Source organism: Podarcis liolepis, assembly GCF_965112155.1.
Source record: "Podarcis liolepis genome assembly, chromosome: 1".
Lineage (NCBI taxonomy): Eukaryota > Metazoa > Chordata > Lepidosauria > Squamata > Lacertidae > Podarcis > Podarcis liolepis.
The window spans coordinates 117245561-117269103 of NC_139554.1; the positions used below are offsets into that span (position 1 = coordinate 117245561).

At 44.0% G+C, this 23543-nt stretch overlaps 1 protein-coding gene and 1 long non-coding RNA gene across 4 annotated transcripts in view; one reads left to right on the top strand and one right to left on the bottom strand.

The window, feature by feature from the left end:
- Positions 1-10183, bottom strand: part of METAP1D (methionyl aminopeptidase type 1D, mitochondrial) — a 99645-nt gene extending 89462 nt beyond the window's left edge. For all 3 annotated transcript variants that reach the window (XM_083470291.1, XM_083470290.1, XM_083470289.1), the window contains exon 1: positions 10076-10183. In XM_083470291.1, coding sequence (XP_083326417.1) covers positions 10076-10124 — 49 coding nt within the window. In that variant the 5' untranslated portion in view covers positions 10125-10183. The remainder of the gene's footprint in view (positions 1-10075) is intronic.
- Position 10184: 1 nt separating this feature from the next.
- LOC310691203 lies at positions 10185-22667 on the top strand. The gene is made up of 3 exons (XR_014518377.1): positions 10185-10334; positions 12917-13032; positions 21843-22667. It is a non-coding gene; the product is annotated as an uncharacterized lncRNA (long non-coding RNA).
- Positions 22668-23543: the final 876 nt, after the last annotated feature.

The window sequence follows — 23543 nt, forward strand, 5'->3', positions numbered from 1 at the left end:
TTTTTGCGGGGTGGGGGTGGGGAGTTAAAACCATTAGCAGATGAAAGAGAGAAGTTACCGTTAAGTGTTCTCAGCGACTGCCAGCTTTTAATTCTGCACCTGTTAATCCACTCGAGAACAGCATATAAAATACTATTTAACATTTTTATAGCACTTTTCATCTTCAAAGAACTTTGCAAATGCAAACTAATTAACCTGCCAAAGAAGTAAGCATTACCTCTCTTTTGTGGCTGCAGGTTAAATTGTTTTGTCTGCTAAAACCCAGTATGCATTTCAAGATCAGAAGCTGGTGGTTTCTGGTCCTTGATCCCATTGCTCATGAATTTCACACACACACACACACACACACACACACACACACACACACACACACACAAACACCAGTTGGGGACGAATATCCCAGTTCCAAGAACTAGGGATTTATAGCCCACTCCTATACAGGGTTAAGCATGCTTAAGCCCACAGACTTAACTAGCATTAAATGCACTAAACACCCCCTGTGAACAGACATCTAGCAATCCCTGTTATTGTGTGTGTGAGGGGATCTCATTGAGGTTTCCAAATAGTAGCTCCTCATCTTACTAACCACTTCTGAAACGGGTAAATTAAAAACCGAAGCAGCTTGCTAAGCAGCAAATAGCCCTGGATAGCTCAGTTGGTTAGAGTATGGTGCTGATAACGCCAAGGTTGCAGGTTCGATCCCCGTACGGGGCAGCTGCATATTCCTGCATTTCAAGGGGTTGGACTAGATTATCCTCAGGGATTTTTTCCAACTCTACAATTCTATGATTATATGAAATAAGGCTTACAATTTGCAGAGAGTGGTTGAGGGGGGAAAAGAGAACAAGCAAGAGGGATGGAAAAATTAATAATAATAATAATAATAATAATAATAATAATAATAATAATAATAATAATATATTATTTATACCCCACCCATCTGGCTGAGTTTCCCCAGCCACTCTTGGTAGCTTCCAACAAAATATTAAAATACAATAGTCTGTTAAACATTAAAAGCTTCTCTAAACAGGGATGCCTTCAGATGTCTTCTAAAAGTCTGGTAGTTGTTTTTCTCTTTGACATCTGGTTGGGAGGGTGTTCCACAGGGCAGGCGCCACTACCGAGAAGGCCCTCTGCCTGGTTCCCTGTAACTTGGCTTCTCGTAGTGAGGGAACCGCCAGAAGGCCCTCGGCGCTGGACCTCAGCATCCAAGCAGAACGATGGAGGTGGAGACACTCCTTCAAGTATACTGGACCGAGGCCGTTCAGGGCTTTAAAGGTCAGCACCAACACTTTGAATTGTGCTCGGAAACATACTGGGAGCCAGTGTAGGTCTTTCAAGACCGGTGTTTAGTTGTAGTTTCTGGGTCACCTTCAAAGGTAGCCCCACGTAGAGCACATTGCAGTAGTCCAAGCTGGAGATAACCAGAGTATGCACCACTCTGGCGAGACAGTCTGCGGGCAGGTAGGGTCTCAGCCTGCGTACCAGATGGAGCTGGTAAACAGCTGCCTTGGACACAGAATTGACCTGCGCCTCCATGGACAGCTGTGAGTCCAAAATGACTCCCAGGCTGCACACCTCAAGAAGCCCTGATGAGCATATCTAGTTCCCTATGAGACCCTCTGAATCATGGTCTTAGAGGGAATCTAGATGACATCTAATCCAAACCATTATTAATCCAACCCAGATCCAATCAGCAGAATAATGCACAAATTTTACTGAAGTGGATGCAGCTCCCATACATTTCAGTGGGGCCGATTCAGGAGAATTGAATAGTGACTTGTCACTCAATATCTATAGTATACCAACTTTAACATATTAACATATGACATGCTATAAATACAGAGTACAGTTAAGCATGGCACACTATGTAGGATAAACATAATTTTTTTAAACAATCCCAAAACGTAAGCATAAAGTTACTATATGTAAAAGGAAATGTTAGAAGGGTACAGTATTTATTGATTTATAGCTGTTAGAAGCCTCATGAACAAGTCATCTAGGCCATCGGATGACTCCATTTTAAAAACATAACAATTATACAGTGAAATCCACAATAAGCCAAACCAGCATGCAGCCCAAACAGACAGATCAACACAATAACATACAAATGGTCCAGGGTTAAGAGATAAGATTTCAAAGCAAACAAAATTCACTCAAACTGCTGGAATGAGATGTATTATCTTAAAGTTGGTGTTAATTCTTATCGGAGTTAAAAATAAATAAAAATGGTGCTAAACAGGAGCTACGTTTTCCTTAGTCACTATTATCAGGTCATCTTTAAACAGCATCTGCATCTTTAATGGCTTGTATTCGTTCAAATTAAGAGAGTCTTTCTACCTGAAATAAATGATCAATAACTGAAAAAAGGATTTGTCGGGGTGATGTGTAATTGCTTGAGCTCATAATCCTGTGTACGTAACAAGCACAAAGAGAACACACAAAGAGAATGCTTGAACACAGTTTTCTTTCAACTCCCTTGGGAATCCCAGCACTATAAGTCTTGAATTCCTTAACACAAGGGATCATGTTCATCACTTACAACAGGGCATCTGGGCCTAGGTCCAGGTAGTAGTCTGCTTGTCTAACTCTGATGAAATATCGGCGCCACCAGGTAACAGTAGTGGTCAGAAAACCTGCCAGAAGCTTGTAACTGAAGACTAAAAAATGAAATTAGCAGACTGCCTTAACGAAAGGACTTCTTTCTGCAGCATGCAATAACTGCAAGATACAGACCACGTAGACCAAAGGCAAATCGTTCCGCACGTTCACATATGGTAATGTAATAGTTGGGATTATTAGAAGCTCACAACATATACAATGGTACTTGATTTCTTTAATAAAAAAAACAACAGGACATTCTTGGACAGTTAGAAAAGTAGCTATTTCGGGGTCCTATGAAGTAGAACCAATGAAAAAAAGGACCCATAATTATATTGCCTATTTGGTGAGGTTGGCTGATTACTGTTATAGCTTATCTGCATACAATGGGCTGTATCTAACAAAGTGGGACTTTCGCTCCCTGGGCACAAACCATCCCCCCCCCCAAAAAAAAACCTGCTCTGGGGTGGGTGGGGAGAAAGGATGACCCATCTCAGTCCACCCAGCTCCCTTAAAAGGACTAGCAACCACTTTTACTTAGCCGGGCTAAGAGGTGATGTGTGGTAAGATACCGCAAGTTTAACCAAACATATTTAACCAAACATCTGAATATACTGTATTAACATCAGATAACAACACGATATTAAAGGCCAACTTAAAACAAACAAGGGAAAAAATAATCTAGTCTTTAAAGCTGCCCAAACTGCAGAGAACAGGCAAATAATTTATATTATGTGCTACAGATAAGTTTCTTTTTGGCTGTAATATCGAGTCTGGATTTGGCAGCCCCGTTCTATATGTGTCTGGCAGATCATAAGCTTCAGGCAACCTATCATCCAACTCCAGCTGAACAGCCCAAGCACAGGACTTGGTTAAGCATTTAGAAGCCTTTGCCTGTGAAATGCCCACCAAATCAGTGTTAGAAACTCAGATATATAAGGTAAAGGTAAAGGGGACCCCTGACCATTAGGTCCAGTTGTGGCCGACTCTGGGGTTGCGGCGCTCATCTCGCTTTACTGGCCAAGGGAGCCAGCGTACAGCTTCCGGGTCATGTGGCCAGCATGACTAAGCCACTTCTGGCGAACCAGAGCAGCGTACAGAAACGCCATTTACCTTCCCGCCAGAACGGTGTCTATTTATCTACTTGCACTTTGACGTGCTTTCGAACTGCTAGGTTGGCAGGAGCTGGAACCAAGCAACAGGAGCTCACCTCGTCGCAGGGATTCGAACTGCCGACCTTCTGATCAGCAAGTCCTAGGCTGTGTGGTTTAACCCACAGCACCACCCGCATCCCACCAGGCATGCACCTCCAGATGGTAGATGAAGTGTAGGTGTGTTCCCATGAGGCAAAACACAGTGATAACAGCAAGAACCTTTATTGAATTAACAGAACTTGGCAACAGGGGCAAAGCAACTGCTTATATACATTTCTGAAGGCCTGGACCACTCCCACTCCCCACGTGATTGGCTGTCTAAACTTCCAAGCTGCGAATCATGACTCAGAGTTTAAGGGCCAATGGCAGAGGCCCAAATCCTGAAATGTTCTGTGATTGGATATCATGTATCGAATGAGAACGCAGGGGCTCAGAATCCTTAGTCCAGACTCAAGCTCAGGCAAACAGATACCACTGAATACACAACAGTGGAGATGTCAGGCACCATCTTGGAACCCAGACGCCTTCACTTGGTCGCAGTGGCCGATAGCCAGGTGCAAAATGTGCCTGATGCACATTTCAAACACTGTGCCTAATCTGCTTTAGAATGATGAGCAAGGCTGAGACAATGGTCCACCCTGACTGTACTGTGACTGCTGCCCACACAGCAAGAAAGGAAGACAGGATGGGTTAGGATGTAACAAAAGTTCAGAATAGTTAAAAATCATCTAAAATTTCCAACTTTTTACCCTTTCCATCCAAACACTTCCTGTCATAGGATATAATAAAAATGTTTGGGAGAAACCATAAGGCCAGCGAATCAGCAGCCATTTAAAAAAATACAGCGCTAGCTGAATACAGATTTGAATTAATTATTTTTTTCACAGTCAAGATGTAATAATAAGGTTCCATTTTCAGCTATTATTTCAGGGCCCAGAATAAAGTAGAGCCGTCCTTTGATCAGCACATCCATTAGCTAAAGACTTCAACTATGATCAGTGTCTATGATTCTGTCTGAAGGCTTGGACCTTTAGCTTTCATGTTTGCTATTAAACCACAGTAATGATACCAGAGGACGGTCAAAGGGACTAGGAACATCACAACAGATTCTGCGCTGAGGAGAAAGCATCTTAACACTAGGCCCATGGCAACTATGCAGGAGTTTGAGCCCACATTGCTGATTTCAGTGGGGCTCTCCCCCCCCCCCAAGTATGTATACTTTCATTGCCTTCTGCATCACTCTTAAACACATTTACTTATGTGAATGTGTTGAGGGCTGCAGTCTTAATACTGATTGCAATCAATTTAGGATCAAGCAGTGTATCTGTTTCCTCATGTCTCTTTTCTAAAGTATCAGTACGTTCCATTTCCATATTGGAGCATGGACAATTATGCCATTTTGAAGAGGGCAAATTTATTCTTTGGCAAAAAGAAATCCTGCAAATCAGACACTATTGTTGTATTCATTTGCAAATGCATAAAGGCTCCAATCCTATATATACTTACACAGAAGTAGGTGCCAATGAATTCAGCAGGACTTGCTTCTGAGTTAGACGTGCACACTGTTGTTTTGTCTGTGGTTAATAATTGGAACCAAACTTATGACAGCACAATCCTGTCTCTGAGTTACACCTGCTGGGGAAGAAGGGAAATGACACTGCGACAACAACACAAACACCCCGCTCTGGCAAAGCGCACCAGGATAGTGAATCTACACTAGTCTAGTGATTCCCTTGCACTAGCAGAGTCTAGCACCAGCAAGAGAAGTGGGGAAAAAGTGAGAAGTGTAGTTCAGAGCCTATCCTCCCTCACAGCTCATACACATTTAAACCCACAGTGTATCACTACCCTAATAAAGCTAAAACACTCTCCTTTTAAAAGTCCACAGAGAGCCTCACTGTTCCCCTGCCTTTGCCTCCAAAGCCACAGATGGTAGCAAAACAATCACAGCACACTGATAGCTATGCAAGACGCCACAATTGCAGGATTTCATATATCAAGGTGTGCTTCGATGCAGGCTGTGTTACTCCACCCCAATGTCTTTAGCACTATGAGCATACAAGTATAGATTGCTGATGGAGAAACTTCGCACAAAGGAGGAATCTTTCACAAACAACAAGCATGCAACAGCCCAAAAAAAGAAATAAAGCACAGATGAGTAATGTATCTCTTCCCAGAACCCTGACAGAGGGCACAACATTGGGAACATTTCCTGTATGGGATCGTTGTTTTTCATTGGCTCCCAGTACGTTTCCGAGCACAATTCAAAGTGTTGGTGCTGACCTATAAAGCCCTAAATGGCCTTGGTCCTGTATACCTGAAGGAGTGTCTCCACCCCCATTATTCAGCCCGGACACTGAGGTCCAGCACCAAGGGCCTTCTGGCGGTTCCCTCGCTGCGAGAAGTGATGTTACAGGGAACCAGACAGAGGGCCTTCTCGGTAGTGGCGCCTGCCCTGTGGAACGCCCTCCCAGCAGATGTCAAGGAAATAAACAACTATTTTACTTTTAAAAGACAACTGAAGGCGACCCTGTTTAGGGAAGTTTTTAATGTCTGGCACTGTATTGTTTTTAATATTCGGTTGGAAGCCGCCCAGAGTGGCTGGGGAAACCCAGCCAGATGGGCGGGGTAGAAATAATAAATTATTATTATTATGTATCTACATACAATACAGGTCCAGTTTTACAAAAGCAACTGCCAAAAACGTACAGGCTCCTGGCACAGAAAAGCACTCATGAATGTTACGATATGGGACACTTTCCCCTTCCTAGTGGCAGGAATTGTAGAAAGTGCTGTACAGTAAAAAAGAAAAAAGAAAAGTAATGCAGAAAGTCTCACTCAGAATAAGGTACTGCTTGGTGTTCTAATATTACAAGGCCCCCTACAAACTGTATAAATCCATTCAGGCACTCTTCTTAAAAATATAACCTAGAAATGCATACTGAGTGCGACTACATGACTTTTAATTTCTTTTTTTGCAGTAAATCAAAATTTAAACAACCTTCCCCTCCATTTTCCTTTTTGAGCCACAGAAGACATCACCCTGCACTAGTATGAACACAGAGGCAAGAAGAAATTGACTGAATAAGTGACTTCTTCTCATAAACATGATTATTTTCTTATAGGTCAACATCCTGAGCCTTCGTGTTCAAGAAGTCACAAATGAGAAGAAAAAAATTATAGCCTGCCTATTTGTTTTTGGACTTCAAATATAAAATCAAGCGTTTATCCAGGAACTGAATATTTCTGAAGATTGAGAGCCACTTACACGAAGATGCGAAGAGTGCCTGCTTCGTAATGATTTAGCTTTTCAAAATCAGTAAATCAGTGCACATAAGGATACTGCAGTCTCTCGTGCCCCTTTAAGATGGTTTTCAAAGGGCATTACCCTGATTTTTTGTTATTAGCAATGGGAGTGTCACCCTGATGCAATTATTGCTAATACTTGAGAGCTGTTCCAATGCATAATTAGAACATTTACAATCTACTACAATAGCATAATCAATCATGCCAGTGTCGACTATAACGGTGCCTTAGACCAGCCTTCCCCAAGCTGGTGCCCTCTGGATGTTTACTTGTTTTATTATTTTATTTATAGCTATTATTGATTATTATTATTCTCCAAGGAGCTCAAGGTGGCATACAAGCTTCTCCCCCTCTCCATTTTAGTCTCACAACAGCCTTGTGAGGCAAGTCAAGCCGAGAGATAATGACTGGCCCAAAGTGACCCCATGGGCTCCATGTGGCTGAGAATCCTCAGGTCCTAGTCCACCTACAACTCCCATCAGCTTCACCCAGCATGGCCAATGATAAGGGATGATGGGAGTTGTAATCCAACAGATTTGGAGGGCATCCAGTTGGGGAAGGCCAGCCTAGAACGATAACCACCATTTTGCACCATTATTTAAGGGGAGGGAGTTAGTTCAGCAAAGGCCTTCTCCTTTCGGTCTTCCAAATTGTCCCTGAAGCTAGGGCTCCGATCCAAAGACTTAGATATGCTAGTAAGGCTGTTCTGCAAACAATGGGGGGGGGGGGGGAGCTAGTTGCAACTGACCAAAAAATCCAAGCCCACCCCTTGCTCCAGGTTGGATTGAGTAGAGGTGTCCCTTTGCTCAGCTTTGCAGGAGGAAGCAGACTCTCACTGGTTACTGCTAATGGAGAAACACAAGCATCTCTGTCAGAATCAATCTCCTACTCCCACCTTCCAAACAGACAGGTGGTAGTGCTCTGGCAATATCCCTGCCAGCAGAAAGTCCTGAAATGGGACATTCTGAGAATGGAGAAGAGGTGGTGTTGAGCTGGCCCAAGATCCACTGGCATCAGGCCTGATCCAGACCTAGTGGTTGCAGCAGCCTGGAGTTGGTGCAGAGATCAGGCCAGGTCCTTCCCTTCTGCCATAGCCACCATGAAAGGCTGGACTACAGATGCAGAAATGGCATCACTGTCAGGGGTGAGGGTTTGACTTGCACCCAAGTCTTCAATCCTATGCACACTTACATGAGAATAAGTTTGATTTAACTGATAAGACCATCTTCCATGTAAGCATGCATATAATTGCGTGGTAGCTTAAGTCCTGTTGATTTCAAAGAAATGTAGGAGTAGCTTTGTATGGACTGGGGCCCTGGTATTTAAAATTTACTGCACAATATGGCAGAACATGTAAGAATTGCCCCTCGTTTCAAAGGAATTATAGCTTAGCAGCTACTAGTAACGGCTGCTTGCTTTTGAATTTTTAAGGTAAGGTGCTTTTCAGTATTTCTATTTCCACAAAGAGCCATTTGAATAAATTTCTTGCCATTATTTCTTTCTGAATTAGTTTTCATTACCCTGCCAGTGCAGTGCTCACAGTTGTTCAAGCTCCTTCTGTTCCACCTCCCCCCCAAAAAAACCTGTTCACAATGTTAATACATAATTTGTCTGACTTAAACAAAATGCTATTCCCTGGCCTGCTAAAAGCACAAATGATATATTTATCCAAATCTTATCTGCTTACTTTAAAGATGTGTCTAATCTTGTTATTTCTCCAATGTAATAAAGTGAAATATAAGCCATGGAGAGACTGTTTGCCCTAACCACACTAGACAAGCTGAAAAAAGCCTGGTTATGTCACTTCTCCTTATATTGGGAGCTGTCCACTTTAAGCAGTAATTTGACAACTAGTCAAAGGCTATTTATGCACATCTTTGGTTTCTAATTTCGATAGACTCAAACATCAGCCACCAACAGGCTAACCACAACTGTATTTGTACAAGAACCCCAAGTAGGGACCATATTTGAGCGATAAGCACAATCCTTACCACCTTCAGCACCTCGGGCTGCCAGGCTCAACCAAGCACTGCATTAGGTAAGATGAACCAACCATCTGAGTACGGCAGCCTCATATATTCAGTTTATATGAAGGTATGCTAAATATGATAAATCACACCATCATTCCCTAGGAAGATACTGTCGCCAGCTTTGAAACAAGGCACTAAGTCTACAGAGAAGAGGTCATAATTCATATTTGTGTTGCTGATGCGATGGTCTGGACTGGAATATCATTTCTCTCTCCCCCCACCCTTCCACTTTCCAGTCAGATAAACTGGGAGTCCCAACCTGGGGCTTCACAGCACTGGTGCACATTCCTATACCTGCCTAAAAGGTAAAGGGGCCCCTGACCATTAGGTCCAGTCGTGGCCGACTCAGGGGTTGCGGCGCTCATCTCGCTTTACTGGCCGAGGGAGCCAGCGTACAGCTTCCGGGTCATGTGGCCAGCATGACTAAGCCGCTTCTGGCGAACCAGAGCAGCGCACGGAAACGCCGTTTAGCTTCTCGTCAGAGCGGTACCTATTTATCTACTTGCACTTTGACGTGCTTTTGAACTGCTAGGTTGGCAGGAGCAGGGACCGAGCAACGGGAGCTCACCCCGTCACGGGGATTCGAACCACTGACCTTCTGATCGGCAAGTCCTAGGTTTAACCCACAGCGCCTGCCTACTCAGAAGTAAATCCTACCGAGTTCAGTGGCGCTCGCTTCCAGGCAAACTGGTACAGCGTTGCAGCCCAATACTTTTTTGAACCCGCGATGCAAAACGGCCAAGCGCCCTCTCACTTGACAGGGAGGGGAGGGGACAACATACATGTATTTATTTACGGTGCACTTCAGAACGAAAGGCGGCTTTCCTCGGCATCTTTCCCCTGCCTGGGGTGCGCACGAGGGAGAGAAGCGCGCGCAGTTCCTCTTCCCCTCAGTAGTATAGCCAGCAATTCCTCTCCCGCGCTTTCCCCCACACGCGGGGACGCCCCCTTCAGGAACACCACAAGCGCGCAGAATTCACCTACCCCGGAACAGCCGCGGAAGCATGTCAACAAGGCTCCTGGGCGCCGCCATCTTGGACGGACGTGTTGGGTCACGTGGACGCGGAGAGCAAATATTTCCCCCCCCCCCGCTCCCCTCCGCTTCGTTTTTAAAGGTCAGGCGTCAACCTGGCTAGGAGGGTCAAAGGCGCGCGCGTGGGCGGAGGTGGAACCCTCGGAACCTCCTCTGCGGGGCGCATGCGCACCTCTGTTCCTGTAGCTCAGCGGCAAAGGCAGGTCGCAGGTAGGGTTCAGCAAAGCTGTAGCCTTGCCACCTGTCCTGTTAATAATACCCCGTGTTTCAATGCAACCTCCTGCAGTTTTGTCCTGTATTTCAGCCCATTCCCCTGCCTAATCCTCTCCAAATGCATCATGCGTTCATGGGCATAGCCAAGATGGGGGGCGGGGGGCAGACCCCCCCCAAAATCAGGAAAAATCAATACAAATCTGAGATTCTGCCCTTCCCTTACAAAAGCTTGCCCCCACTAAAAAAGAATCCTGGCTACGCCCATGCATGTGTGTGAAAGATCATGCATTTAAGCTCTGGGTAGCCAAGCTCAGACAGATTTACAAATTCATGTTTGCCTGTGTGACAAATTCCAGAGGGGCTGTCCTGTTCGGCTGCAATAGATTGCAATGCATTGCTTTGAAAGACACTTCAACAAAAGATTTTTTAAAAATAAGAATCGTGCCCCAACTCACCCTGTCCTGTATTTTCCCATAACAAAGGTGGCAACACTAGTATAAAAGTAGCTTGGCGCCCATGTGAACAAATGAAAATTGCAGAACTCTTGGAGTCAACCACAGAATTGTTTTATATGCCCTGCAAAAATCTGTTCTATAGAATTGTAGAGTTGGAATTGTAGGGTTGTTGGAATTGTAGAGAGGGTGACCGCAGTGCCTGGAGACAATCAGGTTGTGTATCTGTAGCAGTGACCAGAGGAGGAATGACTGCCGGAGGAGCACAGAGAGAAGAAACACCATGGTGCAACTGTAGCCGGTGCCGTTTTTCTAGAAAAAGGGGTGCTTGAACTCACCATAAGCGCCTCCCTTGTTCTCTTATACAGTGGTACCTCGCAAGACGAATGCCTCGCAAAACGAAAAACGCGCAAGACGAAAGAGTTTTCCGTTTTTTGAGTCATTCCGCAAGACGAATTTCCCTATGGGCTTGCTTCGCAAGAAGAAACATCTTGCAAGTTCTTGCGAGTTTGTTTCCTTTTTCTTAAAGCCGCTAAGCCGTTAATAGCCGCTAAGCCGTTAAAAGCCGCTAAGCCGCTAATAGCCGTGCTTCGCAAGACAAAAAACCCGCAAGACGAAGAGACTCGCGGAACGGATTAATTTCGTCTTGCGAGGCACCACTGTAATGGCAATGGCACCCACCTGAGAGGTGCCGGAACTGAGTTCTAGCGAGTTCTGACTGGGGGGGGGGGGAGCCTTGCCTGTAGCAGCGAAACTGGACACTTTCATCTGCCCCAGCTGCCACAAAACATGACTCTCTGGTATCGGTCTCTACACAGCCACAGCAGGCGCTGCAACTCTCTTAAAAGTTTGACTTTTCCCATGAAGGCAAATCCTAAGACAAATGAATACCAGCAAAAGTTGGAAGGGATCGTGAGGGTCATTCTAGGCCAGGGGTCAGCAACCCGCAGCTCCAGAGCCGCATGTGGCTCTTTTACACCTTTGCCGCGGCTCCGGGGCGGATACTAGCAAGGGGAGGAGGCGCATTGTCCGCCCCGACACTCCCCACTGTGGCGGGCGCTGTACTGGCTGTGACGTTGCATGGGGGCGGTGCGTGCATTAGTCACGCACCGTTCCGGCGTCACCTTCCAGCCCACCTGCCCGCTACATTGTAAGGGGCATGTACGCTGGTCACTGCATTGAAAGGGGCATGTTCGCTGGTCACTGTTTTGAAGGGGAGTGAAGAACACACACACAAAAAGGTAACTTGATAATTTAACGTTTATTTCTATGAGGAGGAGTAATTCTGAGGGGTCAAACAAAGAAATAATAAAAAAGTGACAAAAAAGTTATTTTTACAATGACGAGTTTTGCGGCTCCCAGGTTTTTTTTCTTCGGAAACGGGTCCAAGTGGCTCTTTTTGTCTTAAAGGTTGCAGACCCCTGTTCTAGGCCAACTCCCTGCAACGCATAATTTTTTTGCCCAGTGGAGATCTTGAACCCATGGCTCTGAGATTAAGAGTCTCATGCTCCACCGACTGAGATATGGTGAATGCCCTTCAACTTTGCCATTTCTAAAAAAAAAATTAAGGTAAAGGTAAAGGGACCCCTGACCATTAGGTCCAGTCATGGCCGACTCTGGAGTTGCGGTGCTCATCTCGCTTCATTGGCTGAGGGAGCCGGCGTACAGCTTCCGGGTCATGTGGCCAGCATGACTGAGCCGCTTCTGGTGAACCAGAGCAGCACACAGAAACGCCGTTTACCTTCCCGCTGGAGTGGTACCTATTTATCTACTTGCACTTTGACGTGCTTTCAAACTGCTAGGTTGGCAGGAGCTGGGACCGAGCAACGGGAGCTCACCCCGTCACGGGGATTCAAACCGCCAACCTTCTGATCGGCAAGTCCTAGGCTCTGTGGTTTAACCCACAGTGCCACCTGGTCCCCCTTTAAAAAAATACTGAAGTTATAGCTAATTCCTGCATGCAGGTGGGGATTTCCAGATCGTTGCATTAATTGGCAAAGAGAAGAAAGATCGGGTAACGAGTGATGCTTGTCTCAGAGACTTTTGACAGAACAGAATCCTATGGTTTAATAGAGTAATCTCCCCACTTTTTTGTTGTTTTGAAACATCCTTTACTTGATGTTCTAGGTACTTGGCTTCTCGGGGAAAATAGAAGGAGAACGACTTTCTTGAGGAAGGTTGAGTGTGATTTTGCAGAAAGATAAAATGAAACCTTGCCCCCCTGGTTTTGCAAGCAGAGATGTGTAAGTTCTCACATTTCTTAATGGCTCCATTGTGGCTGCTTGGCAGGAATCAATTTTCGACAATTATAATGCAGTCGTCTTCGTACCCAAATCAGAACACACTGCAGCTGCTGCTCTAGATGAGCTTTTCTTTGGCACACGCTCGCACGCCCCAAATCAGACTCATTGTTCCAGTTCAGGGGCACAAAAGTGAAAGTCTAAGCATATTTAAGTGAAAGGGGGGCGGGAAGAGAAGCCTAATTGAAGTCAGTGTGACTTACTTAGTAAAGTAGAAAACATCAGTTCTGATCATGCTGCGAAATATTTTACCACTGGCTCACAGCTTGTGTCCCATTTCATATTTCGTGTGCAGTCAGTTGGAGGCTGCATGCGCCTACATTGTTTGGTTCAGTTTATTAAGTTACTGAATTACACTGGGTAGTTTCTAGGAAGGAAAGGTCTTCAAGTCAGGGATTCTGTCATGGAATCCCAACAAACTTGCACCAAAAGAACCTCTCCTATTGGTGAGCAGCGTTAGAAATTAGCCAGGTGCTAGGTGCATTTTGCTACTGGTGCAGGTTCATTTGCAACCACGTGGAGATTTCTGGATGCCAGAAGGGAGGCTGACATCTCCATCTGGCTGGCCACTCCAGCTGTCTTAAGCAGATAAGCAGAAGAGCTTATTTATTGCATTTATATCCCACCCTTTTCTCCAAGGAGTACATGATTCACCCCTCTCCTCAATTAAGCCCTACAACAGGCATCCCCAAACTCGGCCCTCCAGCTGTTTTGTGACTACAACTCCCATCATCCATAACTACCAGGACCAGTGGTCAGGGATGATGGGAATTGTAGTCCCCAAATAGCTAGACAGCCGAGTTTGGGGATGCCTGCCCTACAATGACCCTGTGAGGACATTAAGAGGCTGTGACTGGCTCAAGGTCACCCAGTGATCTTCATGACTGAGTGAGGATTTGAACCCTGATCTCCCAGGTCTGAGTCCCACAGTCTATCACTACACTACCCTGGCTTCCTAGAATATTTCTGCTATGGGGCAGCTATACAGTGGTACCTCGGGTTACATACACTTCAGGTTACAGACGCTTCAGGTTACAGACTCCGCTAACCCAGAAATAGTACTTCGGGTTAAGAACTTTGCTTCAGGATAAGAACAGAAATTGTATGCCAGTGGTGCGGCGACAGCGGGAGGCCCCATTAGCTAACATGGTACCTCAGGTTAAGAACAGTTTCAGGTTAAGAACGGACCTCCAGAATGAATTACGTTCTTAACCCAAGGTACCATTGTATAAATTAAGTAGGTAAATAAATGGAATCTAAACGGGGAAACTGCTATAGAGACGGTGTGGGACGCAGGAAAGGCAGTTATGAGGGGCTTTTTAATACAGAAAAACAGCCAAGTAAGAAAAGAAAAAGAGTTAAAGAAGGAACAGATCCTAACACAGATTATGGAAAATGAAAAAAAATTAACCATCAACCCCAGTGAGGAGATCGCAAAACAGAATATAAAGATATTACAAGCTAAACTTTCTACAATAATTGATCAAGAGGTAGAATGGAAAATTAAAATGATGAACCAGAGGACATTTGAATCCGCAAACAAGATAGGCAAATATTTGGCGTGGCAAATAAGAGAAAGAAGAAAACAAAATACGATTAGTAAGATAAGGGAAGGAGAAAGGATTGTGGAAGAGCCAAAAGAAATAAGGAAGATATTTCAAAAATATTATAAGGACTTATATAAAAGAGGAAAGGAAACAAAACAAGAAATAGAGCAGTTTTTGCAAGAACATCATTTAAAACAAATCCCAAAAGAAGAAAAAGAGATATTAGACCAGGAAATTACCCAAGAAGAGATAAAGAAGGCGATTAAAAAGATGAAAAATGGGAAAGTGCCAGGCCCAGATGGGCTCTCAGCCAAATATTATAAAACACTAAGTAACCAAATATCCCCAGTGTTAGGTGAAGTGATGAATAATATATTAAAGGAAGGAAGGATCCCGAATACCTGGAAGGAAGCATATATTACTTTGATTCCCAAAAAAGAGGCAGATACTTTGGAAGTGAAAAACTATAGGCCAATTTCACTACTAAATAATGATTATAAGCTATTTGCAGATATAATGGCAGAAAGACTAAAAAAGGTTTTGAACAACAGAATACATAAAGATCAAACGGGCTTCCTCCCAGGGAGACAACTAAGGGACAATGTAAGGAACTTGATAGACATTATTGAATATTTGGATATGAGTATAGATAGACAAGCGGCCTTGGTATTCATAGATGCTGAGAAAGCGTTTGATAACATCTCGTGGGATTTCTTGAAGAAAAGTTTGGAAATGATGGGAATGGGAGAGAAATTTAGAAAAGGCATAGAAGCTATATATAAGGAACAGAAGGCAAAATTGGTAATAAACAACACCACAACAGAATATTTTAGTATATATAAAGGAACTAGACAAGGCTGCCCCCTGTCCCCTCTATTGTTTATAACAGTATTAGAAATACTAAACGAGAGACTGAGGGGGGCAACAGAAGTCACAGGAGTCAGGGTAGGAAAGAGGGAATACAAAATCAAGGCCTTCGCAGATGACATTGTACTAACCTTAGAAGACCCAAAAAACAGCGTAAAAGAAGCTTTACAAAAAATTGACGAATTTGGAGCCGTGGCAGGACTTAAGGTAAATAAAAACAAAACCAAAATGTTAGTTAAAAATTTAACAAAGGAAGAAGTGATAGATCTAGAAAGAAAGACCAAAATTGCGGTAGCTAAGAAAGTGAAATATCTTGGGATCTGGGTTACAGCTAAGAACATAAATTTATACAAGGATAATTACGATGCCACCTGGAGGAGTATAAAGAAAGACATGGAAATTTGGGGGAGGATGAAACTCTCCTTTTTGGGGAGGATAGCTGTTGTTAAAATGAACATTCTGCCTAGAATGTTATTTTTATTCCAAACCATCCCCATACTTAAAGGCCTAAAACAATGTAAAGAGTGGCAGAGAGCCTTGGCAAAGTATATTTGGCAGGGGAAAAGGCCACGGATAAAAATGAAAATTTTGATAGACAAAAAAGAAAGAGGGGGTTTTTCTCTCCCGGACCTAAGTTTATACTATGAAGCGGCTTGTATATATTGGGTAAAAGATTGGATAAAACTGGAGAATAGAGAGCTACTGGACCTGGAAGGCTTTAATAATTGGTACGGATGGCATTCGTACCTTTGGTATGGGAAAGTGAAAGTTCACAAGAGTTTCTTAGATCATATTTTTAGGGGACCATTATATCAAGCATGGGAAAGGAACAAAAACCTCCTCGAAAGAAAGACCCCATGGTGGATTTCACCAATAGAGGCCTTAACGATTAAGAAAATAAATATGGAGGAGATAAACGCCACCTATGAAGAAATGTTAAGAAAAACTGACCAAGGGCCCAAACTCAGACCTTATGAAGAAATAAAAAATTTATTCACTGGTTGGCTGCAATACCACCAGGTGAATGATTTGTTAAAAGAGGATAAGAGGAAGGCGGGTTTTGATGATAAAAAATCAAAATTTAGTATAGAAGTAATAGAAGGCAAAAATAAAACCCTGTCCAGAATTTATGATATATTACTAGAGTGGTACACAAAAGATGAGGAGGTGAAGGAGGCAATGATTAAATGGGCAATTGACTTTGGTTATAACATTGATTTTGAAAGGTGGATAGAAGTTTGGAATTGTAACATAAAGTTCACAGCATGTATGGCATTGAGAGAAAATATCTGGAAGATGCTATATAGATGGTACCACACCCCTGTGAAATTGGCCAAAATGTATAGATTAAAGGATAAGAGATGCTGGAAATGTGGCGAGGTGGAGGGTGACCTATATCATTTATGGTGGACATGTAAAAAGGTGAAAGGCTTTTGGGAATTAATTTATAATGAATTTAAAAAAATATTTAAGTATACCTTTCCCAAGAGGCCTGAAGCCTTCCTGTTGGGAATGATGGATAAAGAAATTAAAAAGGAAGATAGGACGATATTCCTCTACGCCACCACAGCAGCGAGAATTATGTTGGCACAATATTGGAAAGTGGAAACCATCCCCAACATAAAGGACTGGCAGATTAGAATGGTAAACTATGCTGAGCTTGACAAACTAACAGGTAAAATAAGAGATCAGGATGAACAGAAATTTCTGAAAAATTGGAGTAAATTTTGGAAATATATTGGAATAAATGCTTAAAGTGAATTGACGGGGTTAGAACAATACGACCAGCGAGTGAATTTAAGACTATAGATTGAAAATCAAATACGTAATGGAAGGAGATATTTGATACTTATCAAAAGGATGGAGGGAAGTTCAGATTGTGTGTCTTTCTTTTTTCGGATGTGTGGTTTTTCTTTTTTTTCTTTTTTTTTCTTTGTAATTTTTTCTCTGTATTTTCATATATATCTGTTTTTTGTGTATAACTTCAATAAAAATGCATTTAAAAAAAAAAAAAGTAGGTAAATAAATAAATATATAAATATAGGGGAAAGCGAAATGCCACTTAGAGAAAGATCTGAAATATTTTCCTTGAAGCTTGAATTTGTTTTATTCTGGATTGTTTTATTTGATTTTTTTAATGTGTTGCAAACCATTTTGAAATTTTTATTCCTTCAAAATATAAAGTGGCACAGAAATGAAATGAACAGCAACAACAATCAATTTCCCCGGGCGGGGGGGAGGCGCCTAAGCATTCCACTGTGGCGACTGTAACCTAGGTTTAAGGTGCCATTTGGCAATTACCATATTTTTCGCTCTATAGGATGCAGCGGACCATAGGAGGGGGAGAACGGGGGGGATCTCCCCCTCTCTGCTCAGCGCCCCTTCAGCGAAGCGGAAGGGGAAACGGAGCCCCTTCCATTTCTCCTCCCGCTTCGCTGAAGGGGCGCTGCGCAGAGAGGGAATTCCTGCTGCGCTCCGAAGGCTTGCGGATAGCTGCCTGAAGCCCCCGGAGTGCAGCAGGAGTTCCCTGCGCTCCGGGGGCTTCAGGCGGCTTCAGTGAAAGCAACGTGAAGCCTCCAGAGCGTGGGGGGAGCTTTCCCTCTGCACTTTGGAGACTTCGTGTTGCTATCGCTGAAGCCAAGGAGCCTGCATTCGCTCCATAGGACGCTCACACATTTCCCCTTAATTTTTGAAGGGGAAAAGGTGCGTCTTATAGAGCAAAAACTACGGTAGTTTATGTATCTAAATTTCCAACACCGTTGGTTAGGGAATGGCTGTCTGCACAGAGGAAACACTTCATAGAATCATAGAATCATAGAGTTGGAAGAGACCACAAGGGCCATCGAGTCCAACCCCCTGCCAAGCAGGAAACACCATCAGAGCACTCCTGACATATGGTTGTCAAGCCTCTGCTTAAAGACCTCCAAAAAAGGAGACTCCACCACACTCCTTGGCAGCAAATTCCACTGTCGAACAGCTCTTACTGTCAGGAAGTTCTTCCTAATGTTTAGGTGGAATCTTCTTTCTTGTAGTTTGGATCCATTGCTCTGTGTCCGCTTCTCTGGAGCAGCAGAAAACAACCTTTCTCCCTCCTCTATGTGGCTTTCATTGTGTGAGATGCTTTGAATTGCTTTTAGTAAGCAAAGCAAAGCAGATGCTAAGGGTGGGGAAACGTTGGAGGAAAAAAGATGTATGTGGGTTGCCATGCACTCCTTATGCAAGTCTGGAGAACCCTGTCTCCTCATTATTTGCTGAACTTACCATTTTGGTCAGGTTCTTTGTATGGAAGGGGCCGAGTGCTATGGACCTCCCTTTATTTTAGTCAAGTGCAACTAGTGGTATTCAATAGCTCAGTTGGTTAGAGCGTGGTGCTGATAACACCAAGGTTCCAGGATCGATCCTTGTATGGGACAACTGCATATTTCTGCATTGTACCTACGGGACTGCCTCTCCCGGTATGCCCCACGGAGAGCCTCAAGGTCCATAAATAGCAACACCCTAGTGGTCCCAGGCCCTAAGGAAGTTAGATTAGCTTCAACCAGAGCCAGGGCCTTTTCAACTCTGGCTCCGGCCTGGTGGAACGCTCTGCCTCATGAGACCAGGGCCCTGCAGAATCTGATTTCTTTCCGCAGGGCCTGTAAGACAGAGTTGTTCCGCCTGGCCTTTGGCTTGGAGCCAATTTGATTCCCTCCCCCTTTCTTTTTCCTTTCTCCTCCTATGATGAGGCTGCATTTTAATATTTTAATGTTTCACTATTTTAATTGTTGTATTTTAATCTTGTTTTTAAGTTGTATTCATTCAACTTGTTTTTATTATTGCTTGTTAGCCGCCCTGAGCCCGGCCTTGGCTGGGGAGGGTGGGGTATAAATAAAAAATTATTATTGATTTCTAATATCATCTTCCACTGTTTCTTCAAGAGTATTTAACTTCTCATTCATGCAGCCCTTCTGCTTTTTAAACATACTGCCCCACCTTTTTCTTTTCACTTAGTCAATACATTTTAGTTTTGATTGCCCCCTCCACCTCCGTGAAAAATGTTTAATAATCAGAGTTCCCCTCCCCCCAAAAAAGCAACTGCCCTGTGGGTGGGGAGTTTAAAAACTAGACATTTGCTTATTGCAATGTGCTTGGAACAAAAGTGGCAGATGCTGACTCTCCCCCCCCCCCTTTCCATTGAACCAGATTTCATTTATGTTTGCTCTAATCTACTCTAACGGTGCAGAGCAGACTTAACCAGAGCACATTCTTCGTATTTGAGGCACGTTAACTGCATTACATTTCCCCTGATCACCAGCAGAAGAAAAGATCCAGCTGCTGCGGGAACAGACAGCCCACAGCCCTGCTCTCTTTGCTGTCACCCAGACTTTCTCTCTGTCTTCTCTCCTGTCCCCGGAGCCCCCTGAGCACTCCCACCCCAAGACAATGGCCATGGTACACGTAGGAAATAGTGTCAAGGCCCAGGCCTCTGCCACTGGATAATTGATTCCATTAAAAAAGATGATCTTCACTGGAACTAGATGCAAATCAATTGTCCCCCTTCCCAAAGAAAAAAAACCAAGCTTCCCAGTAGTTTGTAATACAGTGGTACCTCTGGTTACCTACTTAATTCGTTCCGGAGGTCCGTTCTTAATCTGAAACTGTTCTTAACCTGAAGCACCACTTTAGCTAATGGGGCCTCCTGCTGCTGCTGTGCCGCCGCCGCGCGATTTCTGTTCTCATCCTTAAGCAAAGTTCTTAACCCGAGGTACTATTTCTGGGTTAGCGGAGTCTGTAAACTGAAGCGTATGTAACCTGAGGTACCACTGTATTTCAAAAATGTGCAAAAGCTTCATTGCGGTTGGGTAGAACTGTAGCTGCTTAGAACATATGCATGCAGAAATATGTGAAATAACTTAGCAAGTATTAGAAGTCACCCCAGAACTGGCCCTACTAAACATTTTCCAATATAATAATGCCCACTCACATCGTAAAGAGCTTATAACCCACCTGTTCTCAGGAGCCAGAAACATCATAGCCAGACACTGGAGAGACCTGTCAGGAGTAAGCACGGACCAATGGTATTAGATAGTACGGGAAACAGCCTTATTAGAAAAACTAACCAATAAACTGAAGCTGACATGGGGACAAATAGAAGAAGATGCCTTCAGCCCGGTAGGGCCCCCCTTTATCACATACACAGCCCAACAAGACGACAAGAATCTGCCGACAGCATACGAATCTGACTAACCTGATTCAAAAATACACACACACCGCTCACGAAAACAAATTTCACTACAGCCAACCAAAGACAACCAAGCACACCCTAAGCCACCCCCCAACTTCTCTTACCACCAAGGAAATACAACAAGTGAATTGTAAGAAAACCCATACAAGTAACGCTGACATCATCATCATCATCATCATCATCATCATCATCATCATCATATATTATTTATACCCCACCCATCTGGCTGGGTTTCCCCAGCCACTCTGGGCAGCTTCCAACAAAGTATTAAAATACTGTAGTCTGTTAAACATTAAAAGCTTCCCTAAACAGGGCTGCCTTCAGATGTCTTCTAAAAGTCTGCTAGTTGTTCTTCTCTTTGACATCTGAAGGGAGGGCATTCTACAGGGTGGGTGCCACTACCGAGAAGGCCCTCTGCCCGGTTCCCTGTAACTTGGCTTCTTACAGTGATGGAACCGCCAGAAGGCTCTCGGAGCTGGACCTCAGTGTCCGGGCTGAACGATGGGGGTGGAGACGCTCCTTCAGGTATACTGGACCGAGGCCGTTTAGGGCTTTAAAGGTCAGCACCAACACTTTGAATTGTGCTCAGAAACATACTAGGAGCCCAAAACCCCACACATACACTAAGTAGAAGAATAGAAGCATAACCACCCGAACACACCCCACTTACCATTCCCTCCTTTCCCCCTCTTTTCTTCCTAACTGAGGCATGTCCAAAGTCCGTTTCAGGGGCCTAATCCGTCCCACCGGTTGGTTTAATCCAGCCCCTGTGGCAGTTTATTTCCTAGGGTAAAATCCTAAAAAACCTCAACAACTTCAACCCTAAAAGCTCAACTACTTCGGGGTAAAATCATAAAAAAAACTCAACAACTTCAATCAACAACTTTGGTTGGCCCTCACGACCCTTCACTTCATCAAATCTGGCCCTCTTTGAAAGAAGTTTGGACACCACTGACCTAACCTAACACTGTATGTAACACAAATGTCCCACAACAAATGAAACTGATCTGTAGAAAACAACTTGAAAAAAGAGACAACGCATGTATTTTTGTGAACTAAGAAATCTTCAATAAAAACATGTGGTTTTTTTAAAAAAAGAACACATGCATGCTTAGTCAGGGAATGAATCGCACCGAGTTCAAGAGGAAAACTCTCAGGAAGCAGGACCGGCAGGGCACCAGCGAATTTTCCAATGCAAACTGAAAAATTTCCAGAAAAAAATCACATCATTTCACTGTTTGGGACCAGAATGTCTGGATGTCTGCTTTTCTCCATATGGGCCTTCTCTCACACTTCTTTGGGTGCACCTACTCGGAGGTGCTTACAGGGGGGAAATTCAGCACTGGCCAGTTTGGGGTGGGTAGTTTCTGGTGGAGTATAAGGCTACCGGCCATGATGTTCTCCCTTCACTTTCAGAAGTGGCGTGTCTCTGAATACAAGTGGTGTTTTGCTCAGGTCCTGCATATGTGCTTCCAATAGGCAACTGGTTGGCCACTGCAAGAAGAGGACGTAGGAGTAGATGGGCACCTGATCCATCAGCATTCTTATAGAAGATCAAGCAGAGATGGGGAACCTGTGGGTCATGAGATATTGTGGGATTCCAGCATGACCAGTGATCAATGATTATGGGAACCACAATCCAGGAACACCCAGAGGACTACAGATAACCCACTCCACTTTGGTTACTGGAGTAATGTACGACATGAACCATGATTTGCTCTTCCAGAGAATGTAACACAGATGTTATAACTGTGGGAAAATGATGAATGTGCCTTTGTTGTTGTTTAGTCGTTTAGTCGTGTCCGACTCTTCGTGACCCCATGGACCAGAGCACGCCAGGCACTCCTGTCTTCCACTGCCTCCCGCAGTTTGGTCAAACTCATGCTGGTAGCTTCGAGAACACTGTCCACCCATCTCATCCTCGGTCGTCCCCTTCTCCTTTTGCCCACCATCTTTCCCAACATCAGGGTCTTTTCCAGGAAGTCTTCTCTTCTCATGAGGTGGCCAAAGTATTGGAGCTTCAGCTTCAGGATCTGTCCTTCCAGTGAGCACTCAGGGCTGATTTCCTTCAGAATGGAGAGGTTTGATCTTCTTGCAGTCCGTGGGACTCTCAAGAGTCTCCTCCAGCACCAGAATTCAAAAGCATCAATTCTTCGGCGATCAGCCTTCTTTATGGTCCAGCTCTTACTTCCATACATCACTACTGGGAAAACCATAGCTTTAACTATACGGACCTTTGTCGGCAAGGTGACGTCTCTGCTTTTTAAGATTCTGTCTAGGTTGGTCATTGCTTTTCTCTCAAGAAAGTGCCTTACTGAACTGTAAATATATCAGGGGACCTATTATTCTTTCTCCCCCTTTTAAGTAGCCCACAAAAGACTGACTTTAGCTGACCCCTGTGAGGTGTTCCTCCATCACACACCATTGCCCAGTCCTATATAATCTAATCCTGAGCAATTATTATTCTCCCTTTTCTTTGCATTCAGACCTCGTGGCCTTCCTGTGTGCTTAATCTAACCTGCATTGCAACAGATCACTCTTGAACCATTTTGTCTATGTTGATTTACCACAACTCAAGATGACTTTAGGCCGGAGAGTTCCAATCTATTAAAAAAACGGAAATAACTTCATACTGAATGTAAACGAACTGTGGAAAAGACCACATGAATTGAAAGTGGAGAGTGTATGCATTTTTCTTTGTTACACGAGAAAATATTTAATAAAAACGATGGCTAAGCAATGATTTGTAGTATTGCACTGAATAATTGCGGGAGAAAGGGGTGGACTTGTTTTGCTCATGTTTTCCCCCATATCCA